Here is an 18,880-nt window from a genome sequence, read left to right as displayed (position 1 = left end):
GATCTCATTTGCAGTATGGTCAGACCTATGACGAGCGCATGCGACTGGGTTACGCCTATCCCACACCCAGACTGAATTTTAGTGATCGCGCCGATGATTCACCCTTCAGTGCGGATCAGAATCCCAGTCGTGGCCAAGAAAATCGTTATGCGAATCACAATTATGGACCAACATCCAGCAGCACCGAGCGCAACTATGGCAATTTTAATGATCCGCCCAACAATATTAATCAGAATAATGGACCCAACTACAACAATCGAAACGATCAATATAACTACAATAACAATCCCAATGTAGAATTTGTGGGGGTTAACAATCGCAATCGATTTGAGAACCCCTATCTATCAAATCAGGATCGATTTAATCTGAACCAGGGCTATCTGGAGCGTCAACGTTATCAACAGGATCGTCGCTATCAGCAGGAGTTGGAGAAGTTACGCAATTTGCTGGTCGAAACGGATCAGAAGGGCTCGCTCGAGTGCACCGCCAATGTGGCGGCCCAATGGAATTTCGAGACAAACGTAAACGATTTTACACAAACGGAAGCGGTGAGTTGATAGTGGAGTATATACGTACATAGACATACCCTTGAAATTGTAATTGTATTTGAAATTGTGCTGTAGCAGCACGCGATCTCACTGTGTGTAGTATTCACATCAGTTAGAGATTGACGTCTATGCAACTTTGAAATTTTCTTGGCGTGGCAAACAGACACAACATGTACAGTACACACACACACATGAGGCACACACAACATAGTCAAGGTCGTTTGCCTGTCGGCGGTTCTCAGGCAGACATGCCAATGTCAAAGTGTTGCACTCTTGAGAATTTTGCACCTTCTCGTTGGGCCAAAACTGAACGTGTTTAAAATAAATATGATTTTTAGTTATACGAAAATATATGCTTCTTGTGTGATTAGGTCTGGTTCGAGCAGCAGTAAGTAAAAGAATTAACAACTTTGAATTAGGCAATATTTTTAGGGTCGTTATATCGTTGGAAATAGACATCTCCGATCTCATTAAATATAACAAGTAAGAAAGAAGTTCTAGTCGGGAGCTCCCCGACAGCACGTGCTACGCGCTCGTTTGTTGTAATAAAGATAAATTAAAAAAAAAAAAGTCCTTTATCAGGGTTCAAACTCGCAACTAACTGCACTACTTGCCGCCGTCCCTACTGAACTTCATTATTATAAACGAGCATGTAGCGCGAGTTCAGGGTATCCCCTAGTCGGGAACTCCCGACTAGAACCTCTTGCGTTTTATATACAGTCACGGACAAAAGTATATTATAATATCCTGTATTTCTATTGTATTTGTGCAAGATGGAAATGTATGTAACAGGCAGAAGGAAGCATCTCCGACCCCATAAAGTATATATTCTTGATCAGCATCAATAGCCGAGTCGATCTAGCCGAGTCGGTGTGTCTGTCCTTCCATCCGTCCGTCTGTCCGTATGTATAAACGCAAGGATCTTAGAACCTATAAGAGCTGGAGACCTGCACAGATCGATTTTAGTTGCAATAAAAGTTAACCTTCTCCGTTCCCAAGCAATCGATAAAAATCGATATCTATAACCTGTTTTTTAAGCAAATTGGGTAAATAATAAGAGGTAGAGTGACCAAACATGATATGTTGCTTCTAGAATATTACATATATGTCAAGTATATGGTGTTGGGGTAAGAAGGTTCACGGTATTCCCTAGTCGGGAGCTCCCGACTAGAACCTTTTACTTGTTTTAATTTATTTTTGTTACTACTAAAGTAAAAGAGCACGTAGCGCGAGCTGATTTTGGTGTTGGAGTAGAAGGGTTCAGGGTATCCCCAAGTCGGGAGCTCCCGACTAGAACTTCTTACTTGTTAAACTAGTTTATGTGCATTTGATAACAAATTTTTGCTTTACAGCTAAATGCTCAGCAACGTTATGTGGAGTATCAGCGCATAACAGCCGAACAATCGAAGCATATTAATAAGGATCTCATATTCGATCGACGTTTATATAGACAGCTAATGCTGCAATCTGAAGTTGGGCCCAATTCCTTACCCCTGGATGTTTTAGACAGAGTAAGTTGACTCCGTATGAACGTCATATCCTGATTTAATTAACGTTTCTTTACAGTATAATCGCTTGTTGAACGAAATGCTATTCTTGTACAACGATGCTAGCATTTGCGCCTATCAGCAGCCTTTTCAATGCGATCTGCGCTATATACCCCATCTTAAGGATATAATGGCGAAGAGCAGAGATTGGGATGAGCTGCAGCATACTTGGGTGGAGTATCATCGAAAAGCTGGGCGTGGCATGCGCGATAACTACGAGCAATTGATTGATGTGATGCAGGATGTAGCCTCAGTAAACAGTGAGAGAATTGAATATATATAAATATATGGAGTTCAATCTAATGCACGTGCCCATTGATTTACAGATGTTACCAATGGCGGGGAGTATTGGTTTTTAGCCTACGAATCGGGCAACTTTCGACAGGATATGGACATTGTTTGGGAGCAGATACGTCCGCTATACGAAAGCCTGCACTCATATGTACGTCGCAAGCTGCGAGATTATTATGGACCAGATCGCATTAATCGCATTGCGCCCATACCCTCCCATATATTGGGCAACATGTACGGACAGTCCTGGTCGAATGTGCTGGACATACTTATACCATATCCGGGTCGCAAGCTGATTGATGTTACACCACGCATGGTGGAACAGGGCTATACGCCGCTGCTTATGTTTCAGTTGGCCGAGGAGTTTTTTACTTCAATAAATATGTCCGCCGTGGGACCGGAGTTCTATAGAAATTCGGTGTTTGAGCAGCCACTGGATAGGCGCGTCCTCTGCGAGCCCTCCGCCTGGGATTTTTGCAATCGTCACGATTACCGTGTGAAAATCTGCACGGACATCAATCAACGTAGTCTGATTAGCGTGCATCATGAGATGGCGCACATTCAATACTTTCTGCAGTATCGCCATTTACCCAAGATCTTTCGTAATGGTGCCAATCCAGCTTTTCATCAAGCTGTGGGCGATGCAATTGGTTTGTCCGTCTCCACACCAAAGCATTTACAGACTTTGGGACTACTGCAGCGATCGCTGGATGAGTCGAGCTATGATATTAACTATTTGTTTACCATGGCTATTGATAAGGTGAGTGCATGATTCAATGCAAATGAATAGATATTCATATTGTATACTTTACAGGTTGCTTTTTTGCCCTTTGCCTTGGCTTTGGATAACTGGCGTTACGACGTCTTCAGCGGCAATGCCAATAAGAGAGTTATGAATTGTCACTACTGGAATTTGCGGTAAATCTGAATTTTATATATGCTTAATCACTTACTTAATAATTGTTTTTGCAGTGAAAAGTATTCGGGCATTAAGCCACCTGTCTTACGCTCGGAAAAGGACTTTGATGTGGGCGCAAAATATCACATACCCGCAAATATACCCTATATTAAGTGAGTTGAGCCTTTTTATATTTTGTATAATGGAGAACAGTCTATTATTTTAAAGTATATTAGTCGAAAAAATGTTCATAATTGTTTTGTAACTCTAAGGCTATTCTTAAATGCCTTTTACCCAATTTCATTTTATTTATTTTCTTATTTTCTCATGACCTTACAACTCAACTCGGTTAGTTAAAATTCCCTCCTCACCTTTATACCTTTATTTAAGTACAGCCTTTTAAAAAATGTCCATAAACCGTAAACAAAGCGATTAATCGGGTTTAAAATTTGTTATCAAAGTGATTTAAAAACAATTTCATTAGATATGCCAACTTATAGTGATTTTAAATGTTATTAATGGCCTTTGCTTGGGCCTCACAAAAGTCGTATCCTTACTTAGGCCGTCCAGTATTAATGGCTATTTGTCTCTTGTGTTTAAAACATTTCACATGCAGCTTCTTTTAGTTGCTTTATTCAAATGCATTCCCTCGTTTTCATTGAATCTCATGTCTTGAATTTCTTCAAATGGCATCCGGAAGAGCTAAACTAAACGACGAATCCCATACGCATATGCCTTTATCCCCTCATTCCCGCAATTTAGACATATTGATTACATGTTGCATTACTTCACGAAATGTTTCTCTTATCTAATGTGCCACATAACGCAAATGCAGCAATTAAAACTCAAGCAAACAAAAGCTTGTTATTAATTTTGCTATTTTCGATTACAATTTACACACACACACACACAAACACGCACACACATTCGCACTGGCTCAACGTTTCAAATATTTTCCGTCAAATTGGCGTCGATTACGCGTCGCAATATTCGGATCGACAAGACGTTGCAGCCCGCAATCCGCAACCCGTAAACCGGCAACAGGCCACAAGTTGGCCCACTGACTGGCTTATAATGACCAATCCAGTAGTCGGAACGGCCACAGACACACATTTGCACACACATTTTATTGGCTGGGTTGGGGGGGATAGGAAAGTAAGAAAAACTCGCATGTCGACGAATATTTCCCGCATTCACTTTCCACATGGCTGCTGCCAAAAGCGACTCTGGCTTAGCGTCGGCTCTGACATCATTTAAATAAGCCACAAATAGAAATTGTTACGACAAAAAATAAACCACATATCACATCAAATGCAGGCTATACTCAGGCCCGCTTGGCTGTCTGGCTAACTGACCCATTAAGCCACTGAAAGTAAGCTCATTTTTCCTGCGCATGCAAATGCAAATTTCTGTGCCACAAAAGCGAAACGCCGCGTGGTGCAATGGCTGATGGCCCCACCACCACAACCACCCGAGAAAATGGCGGTGTCAATGACTACACCCATTTGAGTTGACCATGCTGGGGCAATGTTTTTTTTTTAATGATTTATTTTGTTTTCGCTTGTTGTCTTTTGGTCTTTTATTGGACGCCTATTAAAATGTAAGACAAGGCGTTGAGTATTATGACAACCACAGTGGTGCCATGTTGCATAAGTCTCTTTTCGGCTAACCAACATGGTTGGCGGTTTCTTTTGGCATTATTTGAGGTTCTTTCAAGGTGTAGTGCAAGCTATTGGGAAATATTTGTTAAATGTTGAACGAGTTGTCTAACAGAGCAAGTCCATAGTGCAACTGGAAAACATGGGCTTGGGCATGTTGGGCATGTCGTAATATTTGATTATCAAATGGATAAGAGCTTGCTAAGCTGAGGTCGGCAGCAAAGTCTAGAATCTAGAGGATCTTTAAATATATATTTTGATGAACCTTTTTACTTCAATTTAAATTAATTTGATCTATAAATCTAATCTTAATTAATCAAAGATTCGACACAGAGAACGTTTTGACGTTTCTTTAGTATGCCTTGTTTTCCTCATAAGCAGGTTTATTTTTATACCCTGAACCCATTAAAAATAGGGTTAAGGGTATATTGTATTTGTGCGAAATCTAAATGTATGTAACAGGCAGAAGGCATAGCATCTCCTACACCATAAAGTGGTATATTCTTGATCAGCATCAATAGCCGAGTCGATCTAGCCATGTCCGTCTGTCTGTCCGTCCGTCCGTCCGTCTGTCCGTATGTATGAACGCAAGTATCTTAGAACCTATAAGAGGTAGAGACAAATTTTAGATGTAGGTGCTCCTAGCTCCCGCGCAGATCGAGCTTATTTCCGATAATCGATAACAAACTCTGTTTCCAAGCAATCGATAAAAATCGATATCGATATCCTGTTTTTTGGGCAATTTAGGTAAATAATAAGAGCTAGAGTCACCAAACTTGATATATAGCTTCTAAAATAGAATATATATGCATTTGATGTTGGAAGAAGAGGGTTCAGGGTATCCCCTACTAGAACCTTTTACTTGTTTTCTTTACATTTTAATAAAACATTAGCATGTAAAAATAAATGCGACTAATTTCTGGACAATTAATCAACCCAAACTGTGTTTAAAAACCAGCTGGCTGCCACAGTTTTAGACATATTATAGATTTCCACTTTCATTTGAGCCCGCCCAGAGTTTACTGAAAAACCCATTAGCCATATTTTATGGCTGGCCATTCTATTGAGGAGAGATTACAACACAACGTCAGCAGCAGCAGCAGCAGCAGCTCTGGCTATTGTATGTTGATTATTTATTGCATAATCCATAAACTGCAAATGCTACAGTTAGAGTTACAGTTACATAAACAAACGCTACCAGAAATCAACAAACCACCAAAAGAGTTAGCCTCAATATGGTAATAAAACAGTGCCAAAGTCGAGAGTCAGGCATAGGCAAAGGCACACAGGCGCAGCCGCAGCCTCAGCTAAAGTCTCAGATCTTTGAACAGTTTTCATTTCGTTTCACAACACGTTTTGCATGTGGTTTTGTCTCAAATATCGGTTAGGAGCACATGTCCTACAAACCGACTAAGGAAAACGTGATAAATCTATGCCCCACTTAGCTGACTGAAATTGCAGCATGGCTTCAATGAAGCCGAAATGCAAATTGAAACCTAATCTTCATACACAACCCGCCAACACAGTCGAGCCGAAGTTGGCCAAAAGTTTGGGGGGGATTCCAATTAAAATGTGAGACAAACGAATACTCTGTAAAATCGGGTATGAAATGTTTTAGCTTTAATATACCCTTTGGTTAAGTGTATTCGTGTACGATTTGTGTTGGAATACATACAAACATATTTGGCGTAATTTTGCATTTAACTTCTATCCATTATTGGGAACAATTTTAAAACTTTTTATTTCTCTAAATATGCAGCTGGTATAATATTAAAGAATTCGCCACATTCGATGTTTGTTTGAAAATTGCAAATTTGTATATACCCACTAAGTATATAGTACAGGGTATAACAACTGAAAACCACAAACCGGCGCTGCTAATAAAAAGTAATGCCAGGCCGCAAAATAAACGCTAGGAAATGGACGCGAGTGCCGTCAGCAACTTGTCGTTGTTGTTGCTGTTGTTGTTGTCGTTGTTGCCGTTGTTGTCGTTGTTGTTGTGGCATGAAAAGCGTAATGATAAAAACATAGTGTGGCAAATGTAATAAACATGTTGCCTGCCTCTTATCTCCCTTCTAGTGGACGCAAGACACTTTGAATATGCAATTATGAATGCCAGGCAGTGTTTACCTCATTTGAAAATTGGATAAGCCGTTTATGTGTAATGCAAAATGACTTGTTTCCAGTGCAGGCATTATGTTGCACATTTGAACAAAACGTTGTGGGAAACTTAAATCCCTTGGGATTAACTAAAGTAAAATTCAAATGGGACTGAGACGACTTATTTTGGGTGATTTATTTCTCTAGTGATTTATTGCAATATTTAGAAAAGTATGGAAGAGCAGATTAAATACATATGACCACATTCTTAAAAATGTATTTATTAAAAATAGTTCCCATCATATTTTAGCATAGGATATAGTAAAATAGCATATTTAACCTAACCGAGATTGGGACTGGGAATTTCATGGAATGTAACTTTTGTGTAGTATTTTATAAAAATATTTAGAAAATTATGGAAGAGCTGATTAATTTAGAACATGACCCAATTTTTTAGTATGTATATATTATGCTCGAAAAATAGTTGAAATAGCTCAAAATATGTTTAAAAAAGAATTAAAGAATATTTGAAATAAACCAATAATGTTTGAAATGTAGTTTCAATTGATTTTTTTTTATTTTTTTTAATTTTTATTTTTGCTAATTGTTACTTATTACTTTTTACTTTTGGCAACTTTTATCAGCGTGAGTTTGGTTTATGCTAGCTTAATTTATATATTTACAATGGGTAACTCTTTTTAAGCCTCCTTCTTCGCCTCTTTAGCAGGTTCCTTGCCAAGACGTTAGGGTGGTTGCGGAGCTTAAATTAGTGACGTGACTCTTGTTGGTTGATAAGGTCTCCTACCATAGTAACCTAAAGGTCCTTTGTAATGTCTCGTGTTTAAATATACCATACGGCTCCACAGATTATTTGAAGATCTTGGCCTGCATGATGCGAAGTTTGTTAAGGTGCGTCTCCGCGGCAATTCCGTATACCTGGGGTCCATATCGCCATGCAGGGGCAAATATTACATTATATATTAGGACTTTATTCCGGAGCGAGAGTTTGTTATTTGGGCTTAGCAGCCAGCTCAGACGCCTGCTTTTGCTTTTCAGGATGTTGGTTACCTCGGTGACATGTTTCTAAGTTTCAATTGAAGTTGAGTGTTTTAGCGCTTTTAAATTTGCATCGTTTTACTACAAATCTTATTCAGTGTTAAACACATATTTGAAATAGTGAAATTCCAACTCTTAATTGATAGTTAAAGGATATATTAGTTTGGTTAGCGGTCGTATTACAGTTTAGCTGTTTGCCAAAAAGAGTATTTAAAAGTTGGAAGGATGTGGTTTTATAAAAGATATGCATATGTAGAAGAAATTTTTTTTTAAATATATAAGTTGTTAAATAAATAAAATGCTTTGATTTTAGTTTTGATCACTTCGTTCTACTCGTTTTTATTGTTTACATTCATCAGCTTCATTATCAGAGTGTTTTGTTGTTGTTGTTGATGTTACAGAGACAAAAAAATATTTGGTAAACTAAGTACTTTTCATAAATCCGTTTCAACAGCTTTTTACATTAAGCAAAACTATAGATAGTTGGTTGTATTAAAAACTAGATAGCAAAAAATATTACAAATAATACAATACGTTCGTTTACAAACTGACTTAAATAGGCGACTGCACGGCTGCCTCCCTTATCTATATGTATTTATATTAATATATATATATGTAGAGTAAACACTTAAACACTAAAACAGAAGTCTTATCACACACACAAATCAGATCTCAAATCATATCGAACCGAACCGAACCGGGTGCACAAATCGGTGGACCAGAGCAGAAGGAGGAGAAGCCGCAGCTGGAGGACAATACAGCAGCAGCAACCACACGTCAAATGTACCCAGTGTTTAGCGAGCCAAGTCCAACAACACATCCAAATTTGATCCTGCTGAGGTGTCATATGTTGTGTGTGTTGTTCTTGTCTTTGTTGTTGTTATGGGTCTTGTTCTTGATCTTGTTGTTCTGTGGGCTGTGCGGCCCAAATGTGTTAGTATTTTGTTCTTAAAGTCTAGATCTAATCGTCTTCAAAATTTCTCATAACAATTCTCACGGGATATTTTCGTCAACGTTTCTTTTCTTGTTTTGTTGCTTTTTTTTTTTGTATTGATTTTTTTTTTTTTGTATGGCTTAAGCTAAAAGAGAGTTCGTCGTAAAAACTAAGTAAGTTCGTTCGTGTCACATTTTGGTCACATTATAAAATTGTTATCAGAATCTCTATCGTTATCACGTTCTATATAGCAAAGTGTAATTGGAATGTTGGGCATTTGGGTATGATATGGAAAATATGGAAGGTTTTTAAAAGTTTTCTATGGTTTTTGTGATGTTAAAAGTAGTTATACTTTGTTTTTGTTTTGTTTTTTTTTTTTCAGTTTAGCTATATATCCATTCATAACCGTTGCCGTTCATAACCGATTTTTCAATGCTGCAAAGAAAAAGTGAAAGAAAGAGAGAGAGAGAGAGAAAAAGTTCATTTCACCAATTTTAGTAACCGTGATATGAATGATAATCATGATAGTCATTAAAATCATGCTCCACCTCATGCTCATGCTCATGATGCTCCTCAATAGGTGCCGAATACGATGAATGATGATGGATGGGTTCATGATGTTGTTCCTGATGATGATAATGGTGGTCCTCCTCAATGTGCTTGTGCACAAACTCTGGCTCCTTGTAGGTAATGTGCTTCTCATGAACCTCGGGCACATGCTTCTCAATGTGCACATGCACGGGCTTCTCCACCGGAATCTTGACGGGGTACGGAACGTGTTTCTCAACCTTATAGGGCACTTCCTTGATCACTGGGTAGGGCTGTGGCACATGTACTTTCACCTCATAGGGCACTGGTTTCTCGACATGCACGGGCACGGGACGATCATAGGGCACATGCACGGGCACAGGGACTTTTTTGATGACGGGCACTGGCACAGGTTTGTCCACATAGTGGGGCACTGGCTTGTCCACATGGTAGGGCACTGGCTTATCGACGGGCACCTTGACTGGGTAGTGGACAATCTTTTCGACCGGATAGGGCTTGTCGACATGCACCTTCTTCTCTACATTGTAGTGCACGATTTTCTCGACTGGATAGGGTGCTGGCACATGTACTTTGACTGGCACATGGACCTTCTTTTCAACCGGATAGGGTGCGGGCACATGTACCTAGAGGATTGAAAGTGTGTTAAAATGGACTATGTAAATCCTGAGCAGCTGTTGCCTGCTATACCTTGACGGGCACGGGGCGATCATAGGGCACATGTACGGCATATGGTATCTTCTTTTCGACGGGATATGGCGCTGGCACTTCATAGGGCACCTTGACAATCTCCTTAACCTCATAGGGCACATGCTTGACCACGGGATATGGCTTAGGCACCTTGACTTTCACGGGCACATGCACATGTTTTTCCACGGGTACATGGACAATCTTTTCGATTGGCACTGGCACTGGCACCTTCTTGATGACCGTCAGTGTTTTCTCCTCATGCACTGGGAAATGTGGCACATGATGATGATGATAATCCTCGTAGTGGTGCAGACCACGCTTCGGTTTTGCGGTATCATCATCAGCGGCCGTCTCCTCGGCCTTTGACTCCGTTGGCTCAGCTGCTGTCTTCTCAGCAGCCTCGTTCTTCTCCTCGCCAGCCTGGGCATAGCTGGTGGCCAGCAGCAGCACCAGAGCGAGCGTTGTCGCTGTACGCTAAAAATGTGAAGCAATGTTTTGGATAATATGAAATACTATAATATGAAAATACTATACTAAAGGAGCTTGATTAGAATTAAAGACGCCTTAAGCTCGATTAAAAGCTCAATTAATTGTTTTTGAATAGTTTTTAGTTATCATTCCATATTAGAAAATTGAACGAAAATAAGAAAATAATTCTGGGATTAAATTAAAAATGATTACTCTATTCTTGAAACAAGCTCATGTAAACAAAGTACATTTCTCAGATGGAGTACTGTATTTGTGTCTTGCATTTTTCGTATTTATAAAGGTTTCTGAATTAAGTATTTCGTTTTCAGTTTAGAAGTCTCGAAAGTGTGATATTTGCTGTGAGCGTATTTATTTCTTTAAGCATCTTGCACTTTTGTAAATCTTTGTTGATCTTATGTATTCTTTGGCGCACTTCACAACACTGCACTTGTTGATCCTGGATACATACCATCAACTTCATGTTGCTGGCGTAAAATATCCTTGTGGGATTGCGAGTTATCCGTCGAGCTGTGTACCGTTAATGCCGCACAATCGATTCGTATTGAGATTTGAGTATATCTTTTTCTCTTTTGAGGAGGGAATCGATCACTCGTACTCTACAAACTCTACACACGTTCCGTACCACACTACACTGTTCGATGGTAAACGGTTTAATGATGCCAACTGCAGCGCCAGCCCGAACTTTTATACTCTAACTAACACCCAAAAAGCCAAGCGAATGAATGAAACGACGACGGCGACTGCGACTGCGAACCCGAAGTATTACAACAACACAGCAACAGCAACAGACACAGCAACAACAATAATACTATATTATACTATAGTATAATCATAATCGCAATCGCCCAAAACACATGCAGCGAATGGTGAATGGTTCGTGGCCAGTCGCGTCGTCGGTTTTAGCTGGTTGCCGCTTGTTTGATTTTTTTCTTTCTTTTTTTTCGGAGGCGCGAACTCGACGCGCAGCCAAGTGGCAAGTGAAGCCAAAATGCAGCAATTGCAATCAGAGACTATGCGCAAGAGGTGCCTCCGTCGACAGAGCGGGTGGAGGAGCTATGGCAGTTAGGCAGCTCTATGGATGCGTGCCATTTTGCGGCCTAATACCAACTACCGACATTTGCCGTGTGTTGTTGTTGTTGCTGCTGCTATTTTTGTGGTGGTTTCTCAAGTCTTTTTACAAGCACCACACAACCAACAATAATAAACCACATATTTTGTGTGTGTAATTGAATAATTTCCAAAATACGCCAGTTGTGTCGCCTTCAAGCTGCAACTTCGTCCAATTCAGTTTTAATAATTGCTTAAGATTTAACTAATTTGATTTTGATGCTTTAAATATTCAAATATTTAATTTGAATTTGAGTTTTATTTTATAAATATCAAATATATTTTGTATTGTTATTGTTCTTTCTAATATTTTTATACACCGAACCCATTAAAAATGGGTAAAAAGGGTATATTGTATTTGTGCAAAATGCAAATGCATGAAACCGACAGAAGGAAGCATCTTCGACCCCATAAAGTATATATATTTTTGATCAGCATCAATAGTCGAGTCGATCTAGCCATGTCCATCTGACCGTCTGTCCGTCCGTTCGTATGTTCGACCGCAAGGATCTCAGAGCCTATAATAGCTAGAGATTTTAGATGTAGGTCCTCCTAGTGCCTGCGCAGATCGAGTTAGTTCCGATAAACGATAACTTGCCCCGTTTCCAAGTAAGTTCCGATAAAAATCTATATCCAAATCCTGTTTTTTGGTAAATTTTTGTAAATAATAAGAGCTAGAGTAACCAACCTTGACATATAGCTTCTAGAATTGTATATATATTTGCATTTGGTGTTGGAAGAAGGGGGTTCTCTCTTTCTTGTTTTAGATTATTTGTGTGCTTCTCACTTAAAGATTATTTTGTCTACAAACTTTTATTTTAAGTGCCATTTTTTTTTTTGGTCTTAATTTCATTTATATAATGATCTTGATTTTAAACAAGAGATATTTGATGTATTTTTTTAAAATAATGCTCTATGGTATATGATATATGATCAACAAAAATAAGCATATTTTGTTATATTATATTCTGCTCCACATGAAAACTTTTTTATCTTTATTATTGATTTTATTATTTTTCATCTTATTTAATAATTTATTCTAATTTATGTACGTTTTATATGTGAGTAATTCATTTAACATTATTGGTGATATAAATATTAAATATACAAATAAAAAGGTGCATAAAATGTCGCATTTTTAGAAATGCACAATATAAATATATACGTAAATTGAAAAGGGATTAGAATATCCTACTTAGTTTTAAAGAGAAAGAGAGAGAGAGAGAAAGATCGAGATCGACAGCGAGAGCGAGAGAGAGAGAGAGAGAGAGAGAGAAAGAGCGAGAGATAGAGAGAGAGAGAGAGAGAGAGAGAACGAGAGAGAGAGAGAGAGAGAGAGAGCGAGCGAGAGAGGATAGAGATACAGATAGAGATATATAGATGCCGAAATATTTAATTTTTTGCTTAGAAAAATATTAAATAATAAAATAAAATAATAAAATAGTAAATCGAAGATCCTATCTATTTACATACATAGAATATGTATGCCGACTAATTTATCTCAACACATTTATTAATGCATAAAGTGTCAAGTCTTAAATAATTTACTATATCATCGATCTTTAATTCGCCTTTAAATCTGATTAATCGCTTCTCTTAAAACACTTTATTTCCATTTCGCCTTGGGCTCTGCCTGGGCTCTTGATGCAACGCGAATGCAGCTTGGCATCTGTCATTTGGCCAAAACAACCACATCCAATTGCTATTTTGTTGCCAATTGCAGTCCTTTTACTTTCGCATTTACAGGTACATTCACTTGACCAGACCAAAGTCGTACGCAAAAAATAAAGTAAGCTTAGCGCCAGCTGGCCAAAAAAGGGGGAAACACTTGTCAACAGACAGAGAGAGAGAGAGGGAGACAGTATGTCACTCGGTCATTCGGCTGTGTTTTGTTGTGTCATTGTGCCACATACGCCCGGATATATGTGTGTGCGGTCAGCAACCATAACCTAACCCACTGGCAACATGTTTGGGGCAGCGGCAACTCGTTTCAATTCCACATTGTGGGTCGCTGTAATTGACGCCCCAGTTGGATGTCGCAGACGGAGTTAAAGTCTTACTTTGGTTACCTTCCTCGTTATTATGTCAATGGGTCTCACATACGATATGAGACAAGACTGAGAGACGGCGCGACTGCGAGACTGGCACAGCTGTTACGAGCGGCTTTGCTATGGATACCCTGTATATTTATTGGAAAGGGGGAAATTAAAAGTAAAGGATATATGTATTTGAAGAGCATAAATCTAGAGGTATTGGTTCTTAATAATCATAAATGACAGTTTGTCGGTTACTTCGCTTGATTTTACGCCCATTTCGCCCATTTTACTAAAAGTCGATAGATATCGATTTATGGACTTTAATCAAATACAATATTGATAGAACTAAATGTATGTATTTTTGGTTTGAGGGTATGGTTGTTTAGAAATATCGATGGGAAATATTTTGTAAATAATAAAGATTTCTGTAATCACTTTTCATAAATCACCACACATTTGAGTGGCATACTTATGTCCTGGTAATTATATTCAGATCGCATAATTTACACACGAGTCATTTAAGAGTACATTTTTCAAGTTGATTCTAAGTTGCTTTTAGGGTATTTCTAAGTCGTGCAGTCTGTAATTTAGCACTCTTACTTTGTGTTGAATGTGGTTGTTGTATGTTGCATGCAACTTTCGATTTAGTTTCATTCGCATTGCTTGCATGTCTTGACCACATATTGTTGTTCGATATGCTTGCAACGAGTCGCAAAGAAAGAGAGAGCGAATGTGAGAGTGAGAGTGAGTGTGAAAGAGATAGCGTGTGCGATTGGAGGCTGCCGTTGGACATGCCACAGCTGCTTATGTCATAAGTTTGCAAAGGGGGCGCCAAGTGTTTGTTTGTTTGTTTGCTTTTTGATAGACAGCTGCGAGTGCTTATAAGCGCCATTGTCTTAAATCCAACAGCACAATTACACATACTTCCTTGAATTAATTACAAGCTGTATTATGACTATATATTATTTGATTTCCATGCATCGCATATAGCTTTTGAGTCCCTCACATATTTGAAAGCGTCACGCGACCTGACCTTGTCTTATATATATATGTTAACATATTTCTCTGTATGGTTAAATATAGCTTTACATAAATTATTATTAAGTTTTTTGTATAGATTCGATTGGTTTTTTTATAACGCATTGTCAACAAAGGCGTTAAATCGGAGGCAGCTGTTGATTAATCATGTTTTTGCTTTGAATATTTTCGGCATCTTCAAATTGTATTTGCATATTCGTCTGTTTCGTTGATTTGTGTAACAATTGATTGTGTTTGAAATACGTTGAACGTGATTTGGCATGTTATTTGACATTCCATTTCCATTTCGTTCCAATTGTTGGCAGCTCATCCCACAAAATGGCACTGCACGAGGCTAAGCCCAGTCGAAGCTGACAGTTATGACATTTTCTGTGACATTTACAAAAGTCTTTTCTTTTTTTATTTACTTCTCTGTTCACCTGGGCTGGTAACGGTTTTGGTTTCGGTAGTTCCCATGTTTTCGGGTTTCTTTCTCATTTTAATGGGCGGCCACTCAAGGGTTCATTGCGTTTCTGGTCAAGGTTGTTTGCGCGCAGTTGCGGTTGTTAGCAAAGCTAACCGACTGACAAATTGCTCAAGTAATTGTCAGCTGTACTTGGTATATTTTAAGCTGGCTTTTTGCAAGTAACTGGAAAAATAAAACAAACAAAACAAATACTCTTACACATGCTCCATAATTACAAAATGCATTGAAAGTAACAGGTGCACAGCAAAGTCTTTGAACTTTTTGTGTAAAATGCTTCGAATTTTCCTGTTTTTCGCATACGCCTCAGAAACTTGGAAACCCTTAGATGCCTGAGACATGAAAATAAAACTGACTTCATCTTATTCCAATTAAATGTGTTTAATATTCGGATTTATTTATAGCATATATTATAGTTAATTTCAATGAAAAGCTCACCAAGAAACTGATGCAAACTATCTACAAATATAAAGTCTCAGAGATTATTGGAGCTTGAAATATCTTTGTTGCTATATAAATTGTATATTAAAACTTAAAAGGAATTTAATAATATACTTGAGTAATACAATTTTAGTTTCTGATTAGGCTATCATTCAAACTTCAAAGTTCAATATGCGATTGTCAAGGAAATTAAAAACTAATTATGCTTATATATTTTATCATCAAATAGAACTCAACCTATGAAAATGATAGTGTATGGATGATAAATAAAAATATCAGCGATATAAGTTTATTATACTTTTAGAAATATATTTTGATTTTCTACAAGTAGTTCAGTTTTAGTTCAGTTTTCACAAGTTGTTTTCGTCTTTAATTTTACGTTTTCGAAATTACTTGATTCGAAAACCAATTAAGTGCTTTAATCCAGCTTATCCAGCTTAAGCCTCAAAGTTAACGAGCCAAGAAAAACCTGTAAGACAAATCGACTTGAGCCAGGTGAACCAAGTAAACTGTTAAATGCAATCGCAGCCCTTTCAATCGGCTGCCTTTACATGACATTGACGTATGTAAAAGCCCGTTCGTTGATTTGATTTGAAAGTGATAATCATGGCAATTGAATCGTGCATACTCTCTCCCCTTCCCTCTCTCTCTCTGTCTCTCTCTGCATGTAGGCAGCATAATGAGGTCAATGGCAAAAGCATTTGAACTCATAGAGCGCGTCTTTAAAAGCATAAATTTGTTTATGACCATCTGCTTTGGCCATTGTGCGATTATTTTGTTGTTAACTTGGACAAATTGTCACGCGTCGTTGAATGCTGCGCCCGAATGAGCCAGCCAAGTGGGTTAGGTTTTTGCATTTAATCAAGTTGCGGTTTGGCCAATTGATCTCTTCAGCTGGCAGCTGATAAATAAGGAAGTGTCCAATCGGTCGTTGGCCAAATCCCACAGACTGCCGCAAACCCAACTGCAAATCTATGCAAATTTTTGCACAAACCAAAAAATGAAAAAAATTGAGAGCCAGAAAAACCAGTCAAAAAACAATTTATCAACATAATAAGTAATTCCGCCTCTGGAGCTGGAGCCTTCCAGCAGCTGTGCGGCAGTTTGGACCATAGATGGGGGGACTGCAGCTTTCCGGGTTGCCGCGAGTGGGCGTGTCTTGACCCATTGACTTACTCGCCATGCAATTTGCATAAAAACTAGAAGATAAATTTATTTTAGATTACACAGATTGCGACTGTCCTAATTTCGTTATGTTTACGTTTTGTTCATTTGTTGATGCGAAATATTATTAAATATGAACCTAGGTTTATTTCTCATTTGGTTTTTTAAATTTAGTCCATTTTTTACGGTGGGTTTTCATTTTTGGACTCATAATTACAAAAAAAAAAAAAAAAAAAACAACACAGTTGGCAATCAAATGCCAAGTATTGTTTTTGTTGTTGTTTCTCGCAGTGTAAATTGCGTAAATTGAATAAACATTATGCTATGTAGTCGCATCTGGCTGTACATTTTGTAAATCTAGTTGGTAGCCTTTGTTTTCGGAATTGTTTCATTTTTTGTCTGCTTTTTCTTTATATTTTTGGCTGCCGGTTTTGGCCGCACTGAGGCGTAAATGAAGTTGTTTTTTGGGCTTGTAGAAGCGAGAGGCAGTTGAAAAGTAAAAGGAATTTTTCCATACTGGAAAACAGATGGCTGAACGGCAACAAAAAACAAAAAAAAAATGTATATAATATGTAAAACCTAAATACCTTTTCTAAAAAGTAATATCGATTTCTTTCCATTTTTCTCTGGACACTTTATAGAATTGAATATAGAATAATTTAATTAAAAAAGAAAAATATAAATATAAATAAGCGATTATACGAGTATGTTTCTTTAAATGTAATTGCCTTTTCTTCACTCTAGGAAACTATATTAATATTTTTTTCATAACATATTTTACCAGTCTTAACTTCCCTGTTCGTTGACGCGAAAGCCACTTCTAATAAATTTTTTCACTTTATATTTAAAATAAATATTTAAAATTTATTTAATAAATATTTATATATTAAACCAAATATATCTTCGAATTTTTTAAAGACCTCATCTAACCGAACAACTTTTCGAACTGCCTTCGTTAGAAAAAAAAATAATATAGAGCGAACTGTAATTAGGCAGCACTAAATTGTTCGTAAATTAACAAAGGCACAAATAAAACATAAAATAATTAAGCGATTGCCTAAGCAACTGCAACAAATAAATTATTTTCAGTTGGCAGCTAACGATTTTGAATAGAAGACATGGAAAACTAAAGAAAATTGCCAAATAACTCAGAATGTGTGTTAATTGTCTCATTATTTACAAAGCGTTTGCTCATAAATAAAACTAACTAATTATACGTCCATTGACGTCTATTAAATGTATGTCTTTTCCTATGTCTACCAAAAGAAAACCCATGCCAGCAAAAACCTGAAAACTCAAAAACACTATACACTTCCTTGCCGCAGGTTAAGCAATTGCAAATCCGCCAAAAAAGAAAAGGAAAATTGTAAAACATTAAAAATACATTTAAAATTGGCAGTAAGCTGAACATATACGATAGCAAAACAGGCCAACGGGCCGAATTAAAAAGAAATATTACCAACAAAAGTCTACAATTAAAATCAATGAAGTGGCAATGCAGCAAAATAAGTAGATTGAACGAAAAAGAGAGCAAGAAATTAGTAGTTAAAATATATACCACATTTTGAGAATATCTTGTACATATTCATATTGCAAAAAATACAAAACAATTATGGATTGATTAAGAACAAAATTAATTTTGGAAATTAGTATATTTTTTCATACAAGAGTCCACTTTGCGACCGAACATTCCTATGACAGCTAAATGATATATTGGTTGCATGTATATGATGATTCCGAGTTTGGTCGAGTTATCTTAAATTGTATAATACCAGAATGTACTGTCCGATCCGGCAAAAAATATTGAAAAGATTCGCCTAGAAACACACTTGCCCTTATCAAATTGGCTGTTGATGCTGATCTAAAATATACAG

At 37.6% G+C, this 18,880-nt stretch overlaps 2 protein-coding genes across 3 annotated transcripts in view; one reads left to right on the top strand and one right to left on the bottom strand.

Annotated features, from left to right (window-relative positions):
- Ance-3 (angiotensin-converting enzyme Ance-3) overlaps positions 1 to 18,880 on the top strand; it is a 63,519-nt gene that overhangs the window by 1,001 nt on the left and 43,638 nt on the right. The window contains exons 2-7 of the mRNA XM_002057450.4: positions 15 to 548; positions 1,901 to 2,059; positions 2,115 to 2,355; positions 2,422 to 3,146; positions 3,201 to 3,304; positions 3,359 to 3,457. Of these exons, the coding sequence (XP_002057486.1) occupies positions 15 to 548; positions 1,901 to 2,059; positions 2,115 to 2,355; positions 2,422 to 3,146; positions 3,201 to 3,304; positions 3,359 to 3,457 (1,862 nt within the window). The remainder of the gene's footprint in view (positions 1 to 14; positions 549 to 1,900; positions 2,060 to 2,114; positions 2,356 to 2,421; positions 3,147 to 3,200; positions 3,305 to 3,358; positions 3,458 to 18,880) is intronic.
- Positions 9,334 to 11,425, bottom strand: Vajk1. 2 transcript variants are annotated; one of them, XM_032433157.2, is made up of 4 exons: positions 11,206 to 11,425; positions 10,269 to 10,742; positions 9,581 to 10,204; positions 9,334 to 9,467 (listed from the first exon to the last, which is right to left on the bottom strand). In XM_032433157.2, exons 1-4 carry the CDS (start codon positions 11,215 to 11,217, stop codon positions 9,462 to 9,464), a joined length of 1,116 nt encoding a protein of 371 aa, XP_032289048.1. In that variant the 5' UTR covers positions 11,218 to 11,425; the 3' UTR covers positions 9,334 to 9,461. The 2 variants fall into 2 exon arrangements, with proteins under 2 accessions (XP_032289048.1, XP_002057487.2); XM_002057451.4 differs by having other exon boundaries at positions 9,334 to 10,204.

The sequence above is a fragment of the Drosophila virilis genome, chromosome 4 (genome assembly GCF_030788295.1).
Source record: "Drosophila virilis strain 15010-1051.87 chromosome 4, Dvir_AGI_RSII-ME, whole genome shotgun sequence".
In the NCBI taxonomy this organism is placed as follows: Eukaryota; Metazoa; Arthropoda; class Insecta; order Diptera; family Drosophilidae; genus Drosophila; species Drosophila virilis.
The sequence above is the reverse complement of the archived record's forward strand: the minus strand, read 5'-3'. Positions and strand labels throughout refer to the sequence as shown.

What these genes read in the sequence shown, in the direction of transcription:
- Vajk1 (XM_002057451.4), bottom strand. An exon ending in ATCGCCCCGTGCCCGTCAAG is followed by an intron (nt 10,205 to 10,268) that starts GTATAGCAGGCA and finishes TCAATCCTCTAG; the next exon opens with GTACATGTGCCCGCACCCTA.